The following is an 18,899-nucleotide window of genomic DNA, read 5'->3' on the forward strand; positions in this document are numbered from 1 at the left end:
CTGTATTTTGGCTCTGTGTTGTATTTTGGCTGTATTTTGGCTCTGTGTTGTATTTTTGGCTGTATTTTGGCTCAATATTGGCTGTATTTTGGCTCTATGTTGTATTTTGGCTGTATTTTGGCTCAGTACTGGCTGTATTTTGGCTCTGTGTTGTATTTTGGCTCATTATTGGCTGTATTTTGGCTCTGTGTTATATTTTGGCTGTATTTTGACTCAGTGTTGTATTTTTGGCTGTATTTTGGCTCAGTGTTGTATTTTTGGCTGTATTTTGGCTCAGTACTGGCTGTATTTTGGCTCTGTGTTGTTTTTTGGCTGTATTTTGGCTCAGTACTGGCTGTATTTTGGCTCTGTGTTATATTTTGGCTGTATTTTGGCTCTGTGTTGTATTTTGGCTGTATTTTGGCTCTATGTTGTATTTTGGCTGTATTTTGGCTCTGTGTTGTATTTTTGGCTGTATTTTGGCTCTATGTTGTATTTTGGCTGTATTTTGGCTCTATGTTGTATTTTTGGCTGTATTTTGGCTCTCTGTTGTATTTCTGGCTGTATTTTGGCTCATTTTTGGCTGTATCTTGTCTCTGTGTTGCTCATGTGGCTGTTTGGAGCTCCTCAGGACAAGAGCAGTTAATGGTCTGTGCAGAGAGGTCTCTTGCTCTGAGAATTCTCCCATTTCTGCAGTTATAAATCAGTTTTATTGGTAGATGTGCAGTTATTCCCCTCAGTAACCTACCACAGCCAGTTTCTTTGACCTGAGCAGGAGCCCTTGAGATTCCAGGGGTGCTGGAGTGCTTGGCACAGCAGGGATGGGTCCAGCAGATCCTCTGCTGACCCATACAGGTTATCAAGGTAACATTCCAGGATGGAAATTTGATAAAACCAAGCTTTGGTAGATTCTGTGGTGTAAAATTCCAGCTCTGCTCACAGCCTCTCCCTGCAGCTGCCCCTCCTGCCCTGGGACTGGGGTGGGCACTGATCCTGCTGGTGGATCCAGAGCCCCCTGAGCTGTAGGAAGGGGAGAGGAGGAGAATTTGGGGTGCCTTTGCTTTATACACAAAACATTTCACAGAACAATGGGATTGAATTTGGATTGGAAGGGATCTTAAAGCTCACCCAGTGCCACCCCTGCCATGGCAGGGACATCTCCCACTGTCCCAGTGTCCAACCTGGCCTTGGAAACTGCCAGGGATCCAGGGGCAGCCCCAGCTGCTCTGGGCACCCTGTGCCAGGGCCTGCCCACCCTCCCAGGGAAGGATTTTTTCCTAACATCCAATCTAAACCTACAAAGCCACTCCATTTGTATTTCTCTCAGATTTAACCCTGGCAAAGTCAATCCTGTTGAGAGCAGTTGTTTGTTCCTTGTTGTAATTGTGGTTTATATTTGTTACCTAATGTTTATATTTGTGTTGTTTTTCCACCCCTGAGTTGCTTTGCACACTCTCCCCATTTTTCTGTGCCTCCTTTCATGGAAGCCCTTCCACCATGTGGAAGGAGCTGATCAGTGCTACAGAAATTCCTTCATTTTTGGGACAAGAGCAATGGTTTGAAATGCTCTGAAGGTTTTTTGAGGACAAAATGGACAATAATAGCACCAGTAGTGAGGTGTATCCATGGAGCAGCCTGATGAGTGTTCTCTGGGAAGAGGGATGCTCCTTCCCATGCCCAGGGCTGGAATCCTCTGCCTGTCAGCCTTTCAGGAGTGCCCTGCCAGCACAGCAGCATCCTCAGGGGTGGTGTTTCCATGGAGATCTCACTGGAGACTGTCAGCTGATGGCTGCTGCACACACAAACTTGTTTTCAGCTGAGGAAATCTCTCCCTGCCTGCCAGAGCCAGGATTGCCTGGAGTCCCCTCCTGTCCCTGCCCAGTGCCAGCTCTGCACTGGGACAGGGGAAAGGGCTGGGAGCTGAACCAGGTTTGATTTTCCTTGGATGGAAGGAAGGGATTTTTGCCAGTGAGGGTGGGCAGGCCCTGGAGCTGGGGCTGCCCCTGGATCCCTGGCAGTGCCCAAGGCCAGGTTGGATGGGGCTTGGAGCAGCCTGGGACAGGGGAAGGTGTCCCTGCCATGGCAGGGGTGGCACTGGGTGATCCTTAAGGTCCCTTCCACCCAAACCATGCCATGGCTCTGGGTGAGGAATGTGCCATTCTCTACCCAACCTGACAAACAGCAGCTTCCCTGGCAGCCCTGCTGCTTTCTCCATGTGGAGATGCTGCTTTGGGGGATCCTCTGTGTGGATTTCTCATCTGCCAGAACTCTGGCATTGCCTCAGAGTACCAACACACACTGATCTTCTTGTTTTTACCTGAATTAAAACCAAGCAGATACTGCCTGAGAGGAATTAAAGGCACCAGAAAGGCTCTTGCAGCCACATCTCCCCTGCACTGGTGAGCACAATAAAGGATGTTCTGCAGAAGCTGAGGATTTTTTCCTGCTCTTCAAGCAGGGCCAATATGAGTGTTGGTAAATACTGAGATAAGCACCTTCTCTGAAATGATTTCTTTTGTGTGGCATTTATTCACTCAGAGTCTTGTAGGGAGGGGTGAAATGGGAAGATTTTGAAGGGCTCTTGGCCTCCTAACAGGGCTCTGTTGAATAATTAATGTTTAAATTGCCTTTTCAAATCCAACACTGCGACTTGTTCATCTTTCACACTCGCTGCACATTTAAAACCTTGATGGCAGCAGTCCCTGTGGTGCTATTGTGCTCACAGGAGGGTATTTAAGCATGCAAATTAATTTTAAGGGACACTGTAAAGCCAGGCAGCTGTCAATGCCTGTGCATGAGGTGGAGCTCGTTGGGAAAGCGTTTCAAACCCCAAAATAGCCTGAACAGGGAATAAACTCCACCTGTGCTGGGGCAACTGGTGACAGGAGGGCCCTGCCTGGGGCTCCAGGGTCAGCAGCTGCTGCCCTTCATTCCTGGGGTGAAAACCAACAAAACCCCAGGGGCTGCACCTTGTGTGGAGTCTGATCCCAAAAATAGGGCACAGCCCAGGCTGCTGGGCTGGGCTGGGCTTTTCTGGGGTGGCTGAGGCATCCAGAGCTGCTGGAGCAGCTTCCTTGGAAATGACACAGGGTGAGCAAAGCCAGGGAGCAGCTGAGCCCCCTGGGAGCCCTGGGCTGGCAGGACTTGGGAATCTCCACTGGACTGGGGGACACAGGAGCCTTTTCCCCTAAACAAGAGAATAATGAGACTGTAATTTCAACAAAATGCTTTATGGGTGCCTCTGACTTGTAGGGGAATGGGGCTGCCCTCTGCAAATTCCTGGATGGCTCAAAGGAGCCCTTTAATGGACAAGTCCTCTGTGTTCTCTCTGTACTCATCATCCTTACACCTATTTTATTTTTTTTTAATTATATTTTATTTTTTCATTCATTATATTCTATTTATTTTATTTTATTTTTTATTCATTATATTCTATTTATTTTATTCTATTTTTTCATTCATTATATTCTATTTACTTTATTTTATTCTATTTCTTTTGTCCCATGTATTATATGCTATGTATTTTATCCCAGTTATTATATTCTATTTATTTTATTCTGTTTTCCTTTCTCTGCTTTCCTGTACTTCCTTTTGAGGCTTTTTTTGCCCTCTTTACACTTTGTTTCCCCAGCACAGATCCTTTTCTTGCTTTCTCTAATATTCATCTGAGTAACCTGTGCTCCCAGATTGCCCCTCCTAAAAATCCCCTTTTTTTCCTTTGTGAGATGACAAAGCTTTTGATGAGCCAAGTTCAAAAAGAAAATGCCAGAAAATAAACTACCCAAACCAAACCCTTGCACCTTTTTATTTTGTCAGAAGAGGCAGACCCTAATCCATGCCTGAACATGGCAATCATTGTGGCTTCGCAGGGTTTGTCCCTCAAATTCTTCCTAAATTCTTGTTACCTGCAATTCACAGCGGCACAGACTTGTTCAGGTTGAAAAAAACCTTTAAAATCATAAAATCCAGCAGCAGCAGCACCAAACCACATCCCCAGTGCCACATGCACACATTGATTGGACATTTCCAGGGATGGAGACTCCACTCCTGCCCTGGGCAGCTGTGCCAGGGCTGTTCCCCCCTTTCAGTGAAGGCATTGTGCCAACAGCCACCTGCCCCTGCCTGGCACAGCCTCAGCCACCTTTGGGTGCCCAGAGTGGGACTTGGAGAGGCTGCAGGGCAGATGGGGGTGACAGACATTCCTAATGGGGGTGACAGACACTCGTGTGAGTGTGACAGACACTCCTAATGGGGGTGACAGACACTCCTGATGGGTGATAGACACTCCTATGGGGGTGACAGACACTCCTGTGAGGGTGACAGACACTCCTATGGGGGTGACAGACACTCCTGGTGAGGGTAACAGACACTCCTGGTGAGGGTAACAGACATTCCTGTGGGGGTGACAGACACTCCTGTGAGGGTGACAGACACTCCTATGAGGGTGACAGACACTCGTGTGGGGGTGACAAACACTCCTATGAGGGTGACAGACACTCGTGTGGGGGTGACAGACACTCCTGGTGAGGGTGACAGACACTCGTGTGAGGGTGACAGACACTCCTATGGGTGACAGACACTCCTGATGGGGGTGACAGACACTCCTGTGAGGGTGACAGACACTCGTGTGAGGGTGACAGACACTCCTGATGGGGCTGACAGACACTCCTATGGGTGACAGACACTCCTGTGAGGGTGACAGACACTCGTGTGAGGGTGACAGACACTCCTATGGGGGGGGACAGACACTCCTGGTGGGGGTGGGGTTCAGTGGTGTCACCCAGGGACGTTTGGGGAGAGCTTTGACCTGGGGTGCTGGGGGAGCACCTGGGGACATCCTTGGGTGTCCTGTGGTCCTGGGGGCATAGCAGTGACAGAGGGACATAGCAGTGACACAGGGGCTGCTGGGGAGGGGCACAGCAGTGACAGAGTGGCACAGCAGTGACACAGGAGGTGTCTGGAGAGGGGCACAGCAGTGACACAGGGACACAGCAGTGACACGGGGACACAGCAGTGACACAGGGGCTGCTGGGAGCCATCCAGGCAGGGTGGGGACTGTCCCTCACACCTCCCAGGCTGCTCAATTCCACAGAGCCACTGTTGTTTGTGCTTGCTCAGCCCCTGGGGGGACACCCACCCACTGCCACCCCTCAGCTCCAGGGGGGAGGTTGGGAGCACCCTGGCAGTGGCAAAGGCACAGGAGTCAGGGAATCATGGAATGGCTGGGGTTGGAAGCACCTTCAAGCCCATCTAGTGCCACCCCTGCCATGGCAGGGACACCTCCCTCTGTGGTATTTTTGGGGTCCCCCAACAAGGGGAGGAAATGATGAATCTGACTCCATGTTCTTAGAAGGCTATATTATATTATATTATATTATATTATATTATATTATATTATATTATATTATATTATATTATATATATTAAAAATACAATATATTAATAATTATTATATTATATTATATTACATTATATTATATTACATTATATTACATTACATTACATTACATTATATTACATTACATTACATTACATTATATTATATTGAAAGGATACTTACAGAAGGCTTAAAAAGATAATAATGAAACACCTGTGACTCTCTCCAGAGTCCTGACACAGCTGATGGTGATTGGTCATTAAGTAGAAACAATTCACATGAAACCAATCAAACATGCACCTGTTGGATAAACAATCTCCAAGCACATTCCAAAGCAGCAAAACCCAGGAGAAGCAAATGAGATAATATTGTTTTCCTTTTTCTCTGAGGCGTCTCAGCTTCCCAGGAGACGAATCCTGTGCAAGGAGATTTTTCCAGAAAATCTGACAGTGACATTCCACTGTCCCAGGCTGCTCCAAGCCCCATCCAGCCTGGCCTGGGACATTTCCAGGGGTGGGGAATCAACATTTTTATATCAGCACAGCCAACACTGTTCTCCCTTTCTCTCCTCAGCTGGTGGGGCTGAGTGTCTCCAATGGGAAGGACCAGCTGGTGGTGTTCCACACCAAGGACAACAAGGATCTCATCGTTTGTCTCTTCAGCAATGACCCCTCCAACGACAGCAGGATTGGGGAGCTCGTGGGGGTCCTGGCCAGTCACTTCAAAAGGTCAGTGCTGGGCTGGGGCTGCTGGACACCCATTCCAAAGTGGAGACCATCCCTGGAGTCACTGTGGTGCTGGGCTGCAGCCCTGGGATGCCACAGTGACCTTTTCTTCCTGGCATTTTTGGGGCACACTTTTTACCTGTATTCCTCTGGTTGCCTTCCCTGTGTGTGTGTGACAGCCACAGGTGTTTGGAGGGACAAATATCACTGAAGGTGCACTTGGGGTGTGTCACAATGGCTCCTGAGGGCTTCCTGCAGCCAAACTCTTCATATTTCAAATTAAAATGGAGTTTTTCTTTGCTCAGATTGACCCCTGCCCCAGTACCATAAATCACCAGCAGGTGATTTATTGCTTGAGCAGTAAATCATGGCTGTGCAATGTCATCTCTGCTCCCTGAAGTCTGTCTGTCTGTAAATCCCTGAGCCAAAGCTGGTGATTGGTGTGGGGGTATGTGGGACTGAGCTCCTGGATCCCAGGAGTGAATTCCAGGCTGCACCAGGCACAGAAAGGAGCTCCAGGGAGGAGCAGGGTGTGCAGTGAGCAGATCTGTGGCTTGTTCCTGGCTGCTCCAGAGGAGATTCCTAGGAGGAATGGTGCTGCCAGCACCTGCAGCCTTGGCTTTGCTGCTCACAACCTCCCCAGAACTTTACAGGTAAATCCTCACTCAGAGCTGTGAGTGGCAGGAAAACCAGAGGGAATTTTGGTCACTTTAGGGTATTTTTGCATGAATTCAAGAAGACTGTGCTGGTCCAGCCCCCTCTCACCACCCCAGTGTGCAGCTCAGGACTGGCCCTGCTTCTTTGGGCAGGGGCTGAGTCCTTTGGAAATGAATTCTCAGCATTGGTGTAACTGGTTTGGGGAAATTCAGTGTTGCAAAGCAACAGAAAACATTCTCTGGTTTTGCTTTTACCTAAATCTCATTTCATGGCAAAGGCAGCTGTTCTTGCAGGCTCAGGAGATTCTGTAAGGCAATGTTTGTTTGGGAATCCTGGGAATCCCTGGGATTCTTCATCCAACATCACCCTCAGGTGGCTGATGCTCCTCAGGGCCTTGCCAGCTCTCTGGTGTGGGGACACTCTTGGTGACACTCCAGCTCCTGTGTTCAGTCTCCAATTACCCAAAATTGCTTTTAATTTTGCTCAGATTGGTCCCCCAAGCAGCAGCCCTTGTGGCACCTGTCCCCACTCAGCCTCAGGCAGAGGTTTCATTTTAACAAAGGATGTTGTGACCACCAGCCTGAAACATTGCACATTGTTCTCCTAAAGGTGGGAACTGCTGATTTCCAATTTCTTACACTGATTTTAGCAATGGCATTTCTGTCTTTCAAAAGAATTTGGTTTAATCTAATCCCTGTCTGTAGGAGAAAGGCAGTTAAATATATTTATGTGCTGATCAGCTCCACTTAACACAATATTAGCATTATTTTAGTGCTTCAAATGACAAATCACAGCTGGGTAAATGGGAGAGCTGCTGTAGGAGCCCATTTCTCTCCAACATCCAATAAAAGTTCCTGGATGAAGGGCAATGCACAGGACAACTTGCATTTAGTTTCCCAAATATATAAATGCCATGGTTTCCCTCTTCAAAGCAATATCTGTAAATTAAAACATTCAGGAATGTATTCATGTTTTCCATCACTTTCCATTTTCCTAGAGTCACAAACTCCTGTCAGAGAATGGGATTAGCTGAGCCTGTGCTGGGGAGGCACCGGGGGAATTCCTCATTAGCCAGGGAATTCCTCATTAGCAGGATTAGCTGTGGGTGTGCCTTGTCAGGGTCGGGTTTCTCTGCCCTGCCTGAGGAGGAGCTAAGGCTGGAGCCAGCAGGAAAATCTCAAACCTAAAAGTTCAATTGCTTGCAAGATCCCAGCCATGGTGGGGTTTAGGAGCTCTGCTCCAGCTGGGGTGTGGGAGCAGCTCCTGTGGGTTCTGGGGCTCTCTCTGAGCATTAAAATCAATTTCCAGCCATCCCAGCACCCATCCTGGATCCCTGCTGGGAGGTTTTGGCAAGGCTGAGGTGTCCCAGGCACCTGTGGTTGTGTGGGTGCTGGTGGGTGCTGATCCTTTAACTGTGTGTGATAAAACCATGCGAGTTCTGTGCCATTCTGTGGTGTAGGAAAGGGGAGGAGGAGGCTGCTGGTGTCACCCAAACCTTCTCATCCAGATGCTTTCTATCAGGTTTCATTTTTTATTCCAAACTCTTTGAAATGGGAACTTCAATGCTGACCCATCTATAAAATTTTGGAGATTTTTAGCAAGAAATAGCTTGGACATTTTAGAACAATTACAGAGGTGACATCTCTCAGTGCTGCATTCTGCAGCTGCTTTTGGGCACAAAGGCTTCACATTTGGCAATGTTTTGCCTGATTCACATTTCTTTGCATCACCTATGAAAGCTTCACAAAGTTATTTTTTATTTATTTGTTTATTATTGTTTTATTTTTAAAAGTTATTCCTGGTAGGAATTGTCTTACTTTGAGGTTGTGGTTCCCAAATAAGTGTTTATACAGGGGAAAACGAACATGAGGCTGCTGTGAGCTGTGGCATTTTTAGTGAGTTTACAGGAGTTCAAGTCACAGTTCTACTGAGTCAGCTGGATTTGGGGATTTTTGACAATGCAGCTGAATTCCCAATGGAAATGATGGGAAGCTGGATGAGGTGTTGATGTAGTGAACAGAAAGTTCCTGTGTGCCTGCAGTTCATGTGCAGTGTCCATGGGCTCCCTGGGAATTCCCTGGCAGGGCTGGGATCAGGGAGTGCCTGGAACAGCTGGGGGGATCCAGTGGTCCCTTGCAGGAGCAGGTGGGTGAAATCTGGTGAAATCTGCTCAGGATCTCTGCTGTTCACAGTGACCCCAAGATGTGTCAGAAAGTCTCTTTTCCCAGCCTGGTGATCAAAGGAGTCAGAACTCTTCAGTTCTCATTCTCAAGGTTGTTTATTGTTTCTTATCTATAAAATTCTTTCTCCTGTCCAGCTGAGGTCCGTTCAGCAGGTCAGACAGAGGCACTCTGGTGTTATCTTTTTATACTAAAACCTACATGTACAATATTTACCATAACTACCCAATACCTATCACCTATGTTAGACAGTGAGCTTCTACTCTAAACCAATCTAAAAGTGCCACCTTCACAGCAGAAGATGGAGGCCAAGAAGGAGAAAGGCTGGACAGACCCCAATTCCTCCATCTTGCCCCATTCTAAAAACCCCAAAATCTATTTTTTCCCCCGTGATAAATTCACTATCATTCTACTTAAACTTTCCTGGCTTGTAATTCTTCATATAAAGGTTGGTAATTGTTTCCATGGGCTGAATCAAAGGCCCAGGGGTCCTGGGCTCTGTGCCAAGGTCTCTGAGCCCCCTGATGGGGTCTTGAGTCCTCCAGGGCAGCCAGAGGAATGTCCTGGGTTCAGACAATCTGGGGGATTTCTGCCCTTGGTGCCCAGCAGGATCCAAGGGGCTGTGCAGCAGCTCAGAGCTCAGTGCCCTCATCCTGGTGTGCCAAGGCAGGGAGCAGGAAGGGAAGGATTCTATTTTCCCTGTCCATTTTACATCCTCAGGGCCCCTCAGGCTCTAGAAGATGTCTGGAGCCAGCAGTGCAGGGCACTGAGGATTTTCTGAGTGTCCTTCACCTGAGGTGACCCAGCTGTGGTCACCTCCCTGTGCTCCCACTGTGTGGGGTCCCCCCCTGTGGGTGATCCGAGCCCTGGGGGTGCTCAGGGGTCCCCAGGAAGGTGCCCAAGGCCCATCCTGTCCCCAGGGCTCATTCCCTGTCCTCAGGGAGCAGGCAGGGCTTGTTCTCTCTGCCTGCCCACACACTGGGATCAGGGAGTGGCTGCTCCAGCGCTTTCTGTTCCCAAATCCCCACATTGCCTGAGCCACAGCCCTTGGGCTCCTCCCAGCATTCCTGGAGGGAAAGGGGAGTTAAAAGAGCAGTCAAAAGCAATCCCTACAGAACTCCAGCAGAAAATCACTTGCCTGAGGATAATTTTCTATTTTCCATTGCTCTTTGGGACCCGTCAGCCAATTTTAATCATCAGTGTGCCCTGGATTCATTTTCCTCAGTTCTGGGCCTTACCCTGGAGCGTTGGTCAGGTCCTGGTGGAGCAGGAATTCCCCCAGGGGGGATCTCAGCCTGCCCCAGGGCTGTGGCTCCAGCTCCTGCCCCACACAGGGCTCCTGGTGCTCCTCAGGAAGGTCCCATGCCCTTGTCCCTGCCTCCTGCCCTCCATCCCTGCATTTCACTGCATCAGGGAGGAGGCAGAAACTTCTTTGGTTGGGGAAGTGGAGAGGTTTGGCTGTTGGATTTAGTGTCACCTGCACGTGTGTCACTGCAACACAGGGATGTCCTGTGTTAGAATAGAATAGAATAGAAATAATTATATATAATGATATAATATATGTATTATATATATATATAAGATATATTATATATGTGATATTATATTATATTTTGGTTTTATTTTATTATACATATTTTATAATATATATTATTTATATATTAAATTATATACATTATATTTATTTTTAAATATATATTTATATATATTTAAAAATATATATAATTTATAAATATATATAAATATATATAAATATATACTTATATATAAATATATATTTATATTTATAAAATATATATTATAAATATAAAATATTTATAAATATATATTTTAAATACATTATATTTAAATATATAAAATATATATAAATATATAAATATATATGAATATATTATATATAAAAATATATTCCATATATTATATATATATACAGAAATTATATTTATTACAGAATTACAGATGTAAATTGGAGCAGCCTGGGACAGTGGAAGTGTCCCTGCCATGGCAGGGGTGGCACTGGGTGATCCTGAAGGTCCCTTCCCACCCAAACCACTCCATGTTCCCCAATAATCAGCTCTGGTAATTCCTCTGTCCACCTCACAGTTGTAACTTGGGTTGAGAAATGAGCTTTCCTTGGGAAAACAAATGAAAGATTTGTTGTTTTGAGTGACTGCAGGGCGTGGAGAGGTGGAATTACAGCACCCTGCTGAGACTGTCTCTGGTTTAGTTCTTGTACATCCTGGAAAACTCTCATTGCAGCTTTTTCCAAACACTTGTCCTGTGGGAAGGGAATACATCAAGATCATTCCCTTCCCTAAAACTCATCTTGCCACTGCTGCTGCTGCTCATCCTCCATCTCTGAGTGGGGCCCTGGCCCAGGAAGCCTCCCCAGCTCACATTCCTGTGGAAAAGTATTTTTTGTTACACTTCTCAATGTGTTTCTGACATGGAAAAATAGATTTGTCTCCCTCAGTGATGGATTAAGCCTTTGCTGACCCAGAGATGGAATAAAAACTTTTATTCCATTTTCAGTCTCATGTGAAGGGTGAGACAATACAGATGTTATAATTCACACTATTACAATAAAAAGGTAACTATTTTTAAATTACAGTACATTATAAATGTTTCTTTGCTTATCAGCTTTTGCTACACCGTGCTGTAAATGCCTTAAAGCAAATCATCTCAAATTACCCTTCATGAATTTTATCACAATGCATCTTTCACAGTTCTATTTCTCCAAAGTATCCAATTTTATTTACAAAACCATCCTTTGAAACTTGTTTCCAGTTCCATTTCTCTCTCAACAATGTCTGTCCTATTCCATGGCATTTCTAAGTCAGCATTTCTTATCTCAAAGTTTACACACAGATACATTCTATGTAAACCTTCTATCAGACTTTAAGAAATTTCTTCAAATCCATTTCCCACACCTCAGTGCTGGTTTTGTGCCACTGAGAACACAATGAGCTCCAGGGAGGGGTTTGGGATCTCCCCAGGCTGCAGAGTTTGTGTGAATCCTTTATTTGAGTCCCAGCCTCTGCATCTAAAAGTCCATTCTCGTGTCTGATAACATAAATAGTAACAATTAATTGTGTTTCATGATCTTCCTTTGAGTCCAGAGAGGTTTTTTGGTTGGTTTTCCTTCCCTAATCTGCCTGTGCCCTGCTACCATTGTGTGCCAGCCCCAATTTTGTACAAAACCCTCTGGAAAGTGGATTCAGTTTTATTCCTTTTTATCCTTTATTCCAGCAGCCCTGTGTAACTTTGGTGCTTTCCCTTCTCTGAGCAGCTCCTGGATGCTGAAGCTCCATGTCCAGGGTCCTCCTGGGAGGGAGCTCTTGGTAAAAATGAAGTTCTTGGGGCTTGAGGTGCTGAAGGAAGTTGATATTCCTTCCCATGGTGTCACTTGGGGTTTCCTGGAATTGTTCTGTGTTCAGGAAATCTTCCCCAGGGTGCTTAAAAATCCTGAATTACTTTGGGAATTTGGACCCAGGTTTCCTCAGTAACTGTAATTCCTGGGAAATGGATCTCCAGTGTCCCAAAAATCCTCTTGAGTGACCAGAGGTGCTCTCCAGTGTCCCAAGGTGCTCCCCAAAGATGCAGAAATTCCCTCCATGGCCACAGGTCCTCTCCAGCCCACCACCCCAGTGAGATATTGTACAAATGATGTTTGTTCTCACTGACCCTTTGCAGAGTTCTTGGAGTTTCTGAATTCATTTTCTGGCTCCAGCTGAAGGATCTGCTGGGTTACACACGTGAATCCTTTCCATCCTTGGACAAGCTAAAGCACGAGGGTGGAACTGGATTTTTTGTGGTCTGGGGGGAAAAAACAGCACTGAGACTCTCAGAAGAGGTGAGCCAGTTCTGGAGTAGAAAACTCAAAGCCATCCTCATCTTCCTCCTCATCCTCCTGCTCCTCCCTCAGGGTTTCAGAAGCCTCAGACCCCTAAATATGAATTTGATTTTTAGAGCCCTAAGCATTTTCTGTGTCATTTATGAGGCTCTGTCCAGCTCCCTCCTCTCTTTGAGATATTTATGATCAGAAAGCAATTCAGGTAATCAGCCCTGAGGATCTGCAATTCCTGCATCCCACAGCCACCCTTCCCAATCCAGCTTCCCTGCTGGTGCTGGGAACTGGGGATTTCCTTCATCAGTGGGAACAGGAAAATGGAAGTTTCTCATGTTACAAACCTCTTCCTTATCTGGCTCTGGGCTCTGCTCAGTGTATCCATTATCACAAATTATCACAAATTATTATTTTCAATCTTCAGCTGCAGCTCTCGGTGCTCATTCAACACTTGAAAATTTTGACACAAATCCACACTTTTTTCTTTTCCTGGAAATGTTCAGAAACCCCGTGGGTGTGGCACTGGAGTGATGAGCAGGGTGCAGGATTGACACTTGGACTTGATGCTCTTGAAGGTCTTTTCCAGCTTTAATTATTCTGTGATTCCATGAACCATCACCCTGCCCCCGTTAAAACCTGACAGAAGCAGCTCCTAAAAATGTTGGATGGTACAAACACAGCCCCAGATCCTCTGCTGCATCCCAAAATCACAAAATGGTTTGGGTTGGAAGGGACCTTAAAGCCCTGCAGGGTGGCAGGGACACCTCCCACTGTCCCAGGCTGCTCCAGCCTGGCCTTGGGCACTGCCAGGGATCCAGGGGCAGCCCCAGCTGCTCTGGGCACCTGTGCCAGGGCCTGCCCACCCTGCCAGGGAACAATTCCTCATTCCCAGTATCCCATCCATCCCTGCCCTTTGGCAGTGGGAGCCATTCCCTGGGTCCTGTCCCTCCATCCCTTGGAAATCCTCTCTTTCCATCTTTCCTGTGGCTCCCTCAGAGCCTGCAAGGCCTCAGTGGGGCCATCCCTGGTCTCCTCTCCAGGTGAACACCCCCAGCTCAATCCCAGAATGGTTTGGGTTGGGTTGGGGCTGGCACAGCCTGAATACCCTGCCTGGGCTGGCACAGCCTGGTGTCAAACCACCACACTGCCCCAGCAGCTGCCCTGGCACACGGGCACTGAGAGCAGCCCAAAGCTCAGAGCCTGGATCTGCTGGGTTGATTTGGGGAGGGGGTTGAGGTTTGTGCCAGAGGGATGTGGAGCTCCTGGAGAGGGAGAACCCCCCTGGGTGTGCACCCTGAGCTGCAAACAGCCCCTGGGGACCCTAAACAGGCACAGATGGGTTTTGGTGTGAGCACAGAGCTCCCAGCCTGTGCAGCTCCTGCTGAGCTCAGTGCTCAGCACCTCTGCTCCAGGGCTGGGATCCCAGCCCAGGCTGTTCCCTGGGCTCTGGGGAGGGGCTGGGCTGGGCTGGCAGCACCAGGAGCTGCTCACAAAGCTTCAGGCACCAAAAATGCCTCGTGGGTGGTGCTAAAACATCACCAGGAGCTGCACAGCCGCTTTGTTCCCAGTGAGACACTCCAGGCTGGGTTTCCCACCTTGGGTTCCTGTTGTGTTTGTGTGGTGCCCCTTGGCAGGGAGAAATGATGAATCTGACTCCACGATCTCAGAAGGCTGATTTATAATTTTATGATATTATATAATAGTTTAAAATACTACCTATATATTACTATATATAGTAATATATATATCACTATATATAGTATAGTATATATATTATACTAGATATATATAGTATAATATATATAGTAATATTTATAATATATATAAAATATATAATAGATAATATATTTTATATTTTTATATATATTATATATTATACATTATACATTATATATATAAAATATATAGTAATATATATATTACTAATATAATACTATATATTTTTAATATAATATAGTAAAATACCATAGTATATTAAAAAAATTAACTAAACTATACTAAAGAATACAGAGAAGATACTTACAGAAGGCTAAAAGATACACTCCTAGATACACTCCTTCTGTGGCAGGAAGGAATGATGAATCTGACTCCATGATCTCAGAAGGCTAATTTATTATTTTATGATACTATATTATATTAAAAATAATATATATATTACTATATATATTACTATATATATTACTATATATATTACTATATATAGTATAATATATATAGTAATATATATTACTACATATAGTAATATATATATTACTACTATAATACTATATATATTTTTAATATAATATAGTAAAATACTATATTATATTTTAAAAATTAACTAAACTATACTAAAGAATACAGAAAATATACTTAGAGAAGGCTAAAAAGATAATAATGAAAATTTGTGACTCTTTCCAGAGTCCTGACACAGCTTGGCCCCAATTGGCCATTGTGTTAAAACAATTCACATGAAACAAATGAAACAATCACCTGTGGGTAATCAATCTCCAAACACATTCCAAAGGAGCAAAACCCAGGAGAAGCAATCAGATAATTATTGTTTTCTTTTTCTCTGAGGCTTCTCAGCTTCCCAGAGAAAAATCCTAAGCCAAGAGATTTTTCCAGAAAATGTGAATACCAGTTTCCCACCTTGCTTTCCCACCTTGGCTCTCATTATTCCCAATAAAGATCTTGGTGTGCTCCAGAGCCAGAGCCTGAGCCAAGCTTAGGAAAGCTTTGCCTTTAACTGCACCCCTTCAGTTTGGGGAGAGCTCTCATGGTCAGGCCCAAAGAGGTTTCTGTAAAAATGACCACAGCCATGGTTTTCAAGGCCTGAATATTTTTAGGGACATGGAAATTTAATAAAATAAAGAGGATCAATAGGTTGATCATGTTTGAAATAATAAGGAAAAGATACATTTTTCTCTTGAATATTCAAGGGAATATTAAATGTTGATATTGATTAATGTATTAGATATTTGATCCAGCCATTTTTACATTCTTACATAAAGCAAAGTATCATGAAAATACAGATTAATAAAGCTTTCCTGCTCTTTTGCTCTGTGGCATCTTCAGCAGAGCCAAAACTGCTCTTTTCAGCTTCCTTTCCTCCCATTCTCCTCTGGCTCAGCTCATTGTATCTCCTGAGCTCAATTTTGAGTTGTTCTCCAGAAGGCATTTCTGTGACTGCTCTGTCAGAAGTCGTTGGGATCCCAGAAAATTATTCTGGTTAATGACTTCAGTCTATTTAGTGATTCTAATTAGTGATTTTTCACATAACTCAAATGTTAAGCTTAAAGGGAGGTTTGGGTTTGGGTTTTTTCAGGATGTGTGGAGGGTCTCACTGATAAAATCTGAATGTGCTGAAGACCCTGAGCTTGGGGCTTGGCATTTTTGGAAATGTTTGAGGACCTTTTTAATCAGATACTAAATATTGGCTCCCAACAATTCTTTCTGAAGCTGAGGTCAAATAAATTAGAATTTAAACATGGCTGTAATGGAAAAACAAGGAAAAAATGTTTATTGCTTGACGGATTTTAGAGCTTTTATTTTGGTTTTTTTTTTCAATAGATACAGAACTGAACCTGTGCGCTAAAAGTTAAATCTTGTGCTGTAAAGCAGGCTAGAAAAAAAATCATGTCCCTGGTATAAAACTGAAGTAAATTAACTCAATCCACTGAGCCTGGAGTGTTGCTCTCTGTACAAATCCTCCTACACCAGGGTGTCATTTTTTACCCACATTTCTGAGTGTGTTTGGTCCATGGCTCTCCTCTTTCCCCTTTGCTCTGCCAAATTCCTAAATTAAGCAGTGTTGGGTTTTTGATGTAATATAAGAAAGATTTGCATAAGTGCAGTTATGGTAATTTTGTGGTGAGTTTTAATGTGTTGGCTTCATTTCAGCCCTTCAGATCCTTAAATCACTTTTGATTAGCTGTTGCTTAAACATTGCTTTTTTTCCCCCTTTTGAAAACAGATGCATTGAGGATGAGCTGAGGGAAATTTTGTGTAAATCTGCTTTGTTGCTGGAGTCAGCCTGAGAGCCTTTGCTCCTTTTCTTTTTCCTTTCCTTTCCTTTCCTTTCCTTTCCTTTCCTTTCCTTTCCTTTCCTTTCCTTTCCTTTCCTTTCCTTTCCTTTCCTTTCCTTTCCTTTCCTTTCCTTTCCTTTCCTGAATTTCCTTTCCTGAATTTCCTTTCCTGAATTTCCTTTCCTTTCCTTTCCTGAATTTCCTTTCCTGAATTTCCTTTCCTTTCCTTTCCTGAATTTCCTTTCCTGAATTTCCTTTCCTTTCCTGAATTTCCTTTCCTTTCCTTTCCTGAATTTCCTTTCCTGAATTTCCTTTCCTTTCCTTTCCTTTCCTGAATTTCCTTTCCTTAATTTCCTTTCCTGAATTTCCTTTCCTGAATTTCCTTTCCTTTCCTGAATTTCCTTTCCTCTCCTTTCCTTTTCCCCTTCCTTTTTCCCTTTTTCCTTTCCTTGAATTTACTTTCCTTTCCTGAATTTCCTTTCCTGAATTTCCTGAATTTCCTTTCCTGAATTTCCTTTCCCCTACCGTAGGACTGCCCAGGCAGTCACTGGGGTGGATAATTTGAGATTGATTTCTTCAGTACAAAATTCCTGAGAGGTGGCAAAAGGAAACTGAAAGGAAAGAGGATCATTCTTGGATCCCATTAAATCCCTGGGCCTTAAATCCCAACCTGCATTTCCCCATTGTCCTCATCCTTGCCCTGAACTCCCAGTTCCATACTGGAGCTGCTCTGTGTGCTGCTGATCCCAGGAGCACACAGCTGCTTTCAGGAGGCTGCCACACATTTTCCCTGGAATTCTGTTCCATCAGTTCTTTCCTTCTCTTTCCTTCCCTCAGTTAAGGGCCCCAGTGACTGACAGCAAACAAAAAACAACAACAAAAAAAAAGCTCCATCATGATCATATTTACTGGTGACCTACTTAAAATGCTCTTTGCTGCTGCTCTGGTGTGTGCTGCAGTGCTGCTGGCTGAGTCTCCAGGGAATTGCTGCTGGAATGATAATGAATGCACAACGTGGCCCCTTGCTTGTTTAACTGGAGCCTCTCAAAGACATGGTTTATTTTTTATTGCATCATTTAGACTTCCTTTTTCTCCCCCACTTGTGATGTATTATTCCCATTTTTGGTCTCCCTGCTTCGTGCTCTGACTGCAGGCAGAGCTATTGTTTGAAGTGATGCCATTAAATCATGGGATGCCTTCATCTTTTGATAATTTTCCTGTTTGTTTTTCAGGAAAATTAGGCTTTTAGCTCTCTCCTGGAGAGTCTGACCTGTGTTGTCAAAGGCTTGTGTTGAGCATAATTATTTTTTTTCTGGTGAAAATACTCTAGCAGAGGTGATTATTTATTTAACAAACCCTTTACACCTGCTTTGGTACATTTTTGTAGGGTTGTTGTAAATGGGTTTGCAGTGCAGGATGGGAAGTCATCAGCATTTTGCATATTCATGGGATCATGGAATGGTGAGGGAGGGAAGGGAATTTAAAGCCCCCCCATTCCCACCCCCTTCCACTATCCCAGGGTGTTTCTTGGGCACTGCCAGGGATCCAGGGGCAGCCCCAGCTGCTCTGGGCACCCTGTGCCAGGGCCTGCCCACCCTCCCAGGAACAATTCCCAATTCCCAATATCCCATCCAGCCCTTCCCTCTGGCACTGGGAGCCATTCCCTGGGTCCTGTCCCCCCATCCCTTGTCCCCAGTCCCTCTCCAGCTCTCCTGGAGCCCCTTTAGGGGCTCTGAGCTCTCCCTGGAGCCTCCTCCAGGCTGAGCACCCCCAGCTCTCCCAGCCTGGCTCCAGAGCAGAGGGGCTCCAGGCCTCAGAGGATATTTGTGGTCTCATCTGGACTTGTTCCAACTTTTTAATTGCATCTCTCGAGTCTTCCAGGTTTTCCTCTTCACCAATTCATTTAGAGGAAGGTTTGGATGTTCCTTCTCACTCCCCAGTGCCCTGCACTGCTGTGGGGGGGGGAGGACAGGGCTGTGTTTGCTGTGATTTGTGAATTTAGGATTGAGTGTGTCCATGGAATGGTAAATTAATCCTATCTTTCCAAAGAATATTATGGCCCTGGATCCCTGGAAGTGTCCAAGGGCAGGCTGGATGGGGCTGGGACAGTGGAAGGTGTCCCTGCCA

The 18,899-nt window shown here is 45.2% G+C and overlaps 1 protein-coding gene across 1 annotated transcript in view; it reads left to right on the forward strand.

Moving 5' to 3' along the window:
- The window catches only part of MYO1D (myosin ID), a 171,254-nt gene that overhangs the window by 106,063 nt on the left and 46,292 nt on the right, over positions 1-18,899 (forward strand). The window contains exon 21 of the mRNA XM_054649462.2: positions 5,930-6,084. Coding sequence (XP_054505437.1) covers positions 5,930-6,084 — 155 coding nt within the window. The remainder of the gene's footprint in view (positions 1-5,929; positions 6,085-18,899) is intronic.

The sequence above is a fragment of the Agelaius phoeniceus genome, chromosome 26, assembly GCF_051311805.1.
Source record: "Agelaius phoeniceus isolate bAgePho1 chromosome 26, bAgePho1.hap1, whole genome shotgun sequence".
In the NCBI taxonomy this organism is placed as follows: domain Eukaryota; kingdom Metazoa; phylum Chordata; class Aves; order Passeriformes; family Icteridae; genus Agelaius; species Agelaius phoeniceus.